Source organism: Trichosurus vulpecula, chromosome 2, assembly GCF_011100635.1.
Source record: "Trichosurus vulpecula isolate mTriVul1 chromosome 2, mTriVul1.pri, whole genome shotgun sequence".
Taxonomy (NCBI): Eukaryota; Metazoa; Chordata; class Mammalia; order Diprotodontia; family Phalangeridae; genus Trichosurus; species Trichosurus vulpecula.
The window spans coordinates 87,533,242-87,537,478 of record NC_050574.1 but is presented as its reverse complement, the minus strand read 5'-3'; the positions used below and the strand labels follow the sequence as shown (position 1 = coordinate 87,537,478).

The 4,237-nt window shown below is 39.0% G+C and overlaps 1 protein-coding gene across 1 annotated transcript; it reads left to right on the top strand.

Moving 5' to 3' along the window:
* Positions 1 to 599: 599 nt before the first annotated feature.
* LOC118836643 (olfactory receptor 52I1-like) lies at positions 600 to 1,601 on the top strand. The gene has a single exon (XM_036743882.1). It carries the CDS (start codon positions 612 to 614, stop codon positions 1,599 to 1,601), a length of 990 nt encoding a protein of 329 aa, XP_036599777.1. The 5' UTR covers positions 600 to 611.
* The last annotated feature ends 2,636 nt before the right edge of the window (positions 1,602 to 4,237 follow it).

The following is a 4,237-nucleotide window of genomic DNA, read 5'->3' as shown; positions in this document are numbered from 1 at the left end:
GAGATTGGACTAAGAGTTCTGGTTTCTCTCTTATGGGGATAGGGCAGGATTCAATGTATAGCCAGGAAGGAGAAAAGAGATGTTGACAACAAGGTTGGGGAGAAAGGTTCCCCGTGGTAGATGATTCACTGTGCTCTCCTAAAAGCAGTGCGATCTGAGTAGTGAGCAGATTGATTTCTTCATGGTGCTTATTCCAAGGAGTTTTCTGGTGCCTGGTAGGATCTAGCCAGCAGATAAGATGAGGGTAGAGAAGATAACAGAATAGTTTGGGGAACTTTCCATATTTAACTCCCATGTTTTTGTCAGTGGAATCAGAGCTTTATTCTTTTTTAAAGAGCTTCCCATCCCTCTTGTGCAGAATTTTTTAGAGAGCTTTAGGCAGGATCCTACCTAGATGTTTGTTGAAGTGTGCTTCTCACATCTGTCTGGAAATCTATTCATGTCATAGCTTGACTTCTCTTCTATCATGATTCCAAGATGGATATTTATATATACAGTAGTTACATCCAAAAAGCACAATAGTAGCAGAGGGAGGATTTCTTTCTCACTTTATATCTCCAGGTTCTGATTACATTTTTGGTTTTACTTATAGGAAGAAAATCTCTCCAGTGATGCTGAACTCGTCCTCCAATCAAACATTATCTTCTACCACTTTCTTTCTCATGGGTGTTCCAGGCTTGAAGGAGGCTCACCACTGGCTGGCAGCCCCACTGTGTACCATATATATTCTAGCTCTTATGGGGAATAGCTTCATCATAACTGTAATTTGGAAAGACCCTGAACTACATGAACCCATGTACTTTTTCCTGTGTGTTTTGGCTACTGTGGATATCATCATGGCAACCTCTGTTACTCCAAAAATGTTAAGTATCTTCTGGTCAGGCAATGGCAGCATTGGCTTCACTGCTTGCTTTTTCCAGATGTACATCATCCATACAACCACAGCCATGGAATCAGGGCTTCTGCTAGCCATGGCCTTTGACCGCTATGTGGCTATCTGCAAACCCCTCCATTACAACAGCATCCTCACACCACGAAAAATTATTGCCATTAATATGGCCAATGTACTGAGGGCCACCATTGCTTTAATCCCCCTGAGCTGGATGGTGAGTCACCTTCCATATTGTGGTTCTCACATGATCACCCATTCTTACTGTGAGCACATGGCTGTGGCAAAGTTGGCATGTGCTGACCATATGCCCAGTAGCCTCTATAGCCTAATCGGCTCCTCCATTATTGTGGTCATTGATGTATCTTTCATCATTGCCTCCTACAGTCTTATCCTTCAAGCTGTGTTCAATATCTCCTCCCAAAATGCTCGCCATAAGGCACTCAGCACATGTGGTTCCCACGTAGGGGTCATGGCTCTTTACTACCTGCCTGCCATGATGTCCATTTATTTGGCTTGGTTAGGAGATGGCATTATTCCCATCCACACTAGGGTACTGCTGGCTGACTTGTATTTGGTCATCCCCCCAGTGTTGAACCCTCTTATTTATGGCCTGAGGACTAAGAGGATCTCCCAACACATGTGGAACCTACTGACTACTAGTTTCTTTGATTACTGTTACTTAAATCCTAAGGAACAAATGCGTAAGTAGGTGGTTTTCTGGTCAAACATTTGACACTCACAAGGTAGGGGTGGTTAGGCTCTAAAGTACGTGCAAATACTGGAAAAGTTGCTTTTTCGGCCATTATGAGCATCCTTTTTCATTAGGGCTAGTCTCACATGTATGTAAGACAGTTATCCTGTATGAGTTTTTTTTTAAGTTCTTAAAGGTTTTTTTATTCCCTATGACAACGCAAAAAATTTCCACACTGAAAATATAATTATGTATCTTGAAACCTTGATGTTCTTTAGTCATAATCCCTGAAAAAGCAGATACTCCTGGGAGGTGTTATCAGTAAAGTTTTGTTTTCCAATCACTTATGCACTTGAGAAGGGTAAAGAAGAAGAAATCACAGTTTCATGACCTCAAATAGTAATCCTGTGTGTATTATGTTTATAAGGCTTTGTTCCATGCTGGGAAAGACCAAATTTGCTCTTAAGGGAAGCTCTTAAGTGTTGTTATTGTTGGTGTTGTTTAACTTTACTAAATGGCGATTGATTCTCCAAGTTAGTGATCTTGCTGTCTTCCAATTTTCTCATAGTTATTTTTCTGTGAACATGTAATTTGGCCCTATTTCTCTATCACAGAATGTAATATTCTTGGAGGCATGAACTTTCACTTTTGTCTTTTTATCTCCAACATTTTGTATGTTGTAGGTGCTTTGTAGATACTTGCTGAATTGAATTGAGTGATAATGAAGATGGTAGTCTGATCCTGGGTTAAGCTTCTGTGTAGCACTTACACTTAACTCTCTTCCTTTTCATATTATGATTGAGGGAGCAGGAGAGGTAGAAAGATGGGCTAAGCTTGGCATCTCTTCTTCTTCTACATTCAAAACCAAAGAAAGAGAAAAGGAAATGATATATGGCAAAAATAAAACAAGATGGCAATGATGGCCAAGGTATTCCCTTTCTTTTTCTGGACTATAATCCATCATTCCACTAGTGAAGCACAACCTTAGAGGAATGAACAAAGTCTTCTGCTGACAAAATGATGAATAGAAGTCAAAGAGCAAGATCGCAGATTGTTTCCTGTGACAAAGCTAGGAGTGGGAAAACAATAAAAACAAGGTGCAGTCCCACAATTCCTTAATTCCTCAACTAAGTTCAAAGCCCTTTGGAAAGAAGGGGAATACAGATGGGTGACACTTAGATCTCAACTAGGAAGGTCTTAAGAATAGTTGATGAATGTGACAAGTGAGCTCCTGGTTGAAGTTGCTGAATCTAGACATCTAAACAGTCTTAAAACTTCAGGATATGTGATTTACCTGAAGGCTGGCCTGATTATTTGGTTGTATAAAAAAATCAACAAGTACTGAAGTACTTACAATTTGCCAGGAGCTATTATAAATGCTGAGAATTTAAAGAAAAGGAAAAAAAAAATCACCCCACTCAACCACTAGAGAAGGTACTAGTGAATGTCAAGGAAGACTGGGAAAGCCTTCTTTCAGAAGGTGGAATTTTAACTGAGACAAATTCTGTGAAATTAGTATCTTCAATATATTTTATTTCATGTCTTTTATTTCTTTGGCCATGAGTGAAGACTGTGCACCAATAAACATTTGTGTTTAGACTTCATTGTTCTATGATTAAAGATCACTGAAAAAGTAGATTTAGGAAAAGGGGAGTTGATGAGTCAGGGGGATTGAGCTAAGAGATCTTAATTGGATACATTCACTCATCATGCCCTGCTCCCCAGCCCCAGATTAGTAAGAGAAGAAACAATCTCATAGAAAAGGGTGAAGCTTGTGACAGAGGTATCAGCTCTCTGAAAATCATGAAGAGATTAGAATTCTCCTGAGAAGCCCCTGATTTGAGGAAATATTTGTGCCTAACCTGTGGTAGAGTCTTCCAAGCTAACATTGGTCTAATCAGCCACAGTCTGACACTCTATCTGAACACAGCATAATGATGCCATTTTGGTTCTCTTTGATTATGAAGGACAACAAGCAACCAATTGTTTCTACAAGACTTTTAGTGGATTCTCTAGGGTTCTCTAAGTATACCATCATATTATCTTCAAGGAATTGTAATTTTATTTCCTAGGTCCCTATTCCTCCAATTTGTTTTTCTGGTATTATTGCCATATCTAGAATTTCTGACACATTATTGTATAATAAGTCACAATAGACAACCTTGCATCACCCCGGTCTTATCAGGAAGAAGTCGAATGTATCCCCATAACAACTACTTGCTCTTGGTTTTAGATATATACTATTCATCATTTTAAGAAAAGCACCATTTTTCCTACACTTAGTAGTGTTTCTAATAGGAATAGGTGTTATATTTGTCAAAATATTTTTTCTGTATCTATTGAGATAATAATAGGATTTTTTTTGGTTATTGATACAGTTAATTATGTTGAAAGTTTTTCTTATATTGAGGCAGCCCTGCATTCCTGGTATAAATCCCACATGGACATGATAAGTTCTGGGGATTTAAAGAAAGGGAGAAAACAGTCACCCTACCCACAGGCAGTTGACAATCTAATAAGGGAGACAATATGCAAACAACTACACACAAGCAAGGCATACAGAGGACAAATTGGAGATAATCACAGAGAGAAAGGACTAATGAATGTCAAGGAAGCCTTCTTTCAGAAGTTGGGACTTTAACTGAGACTTGTAG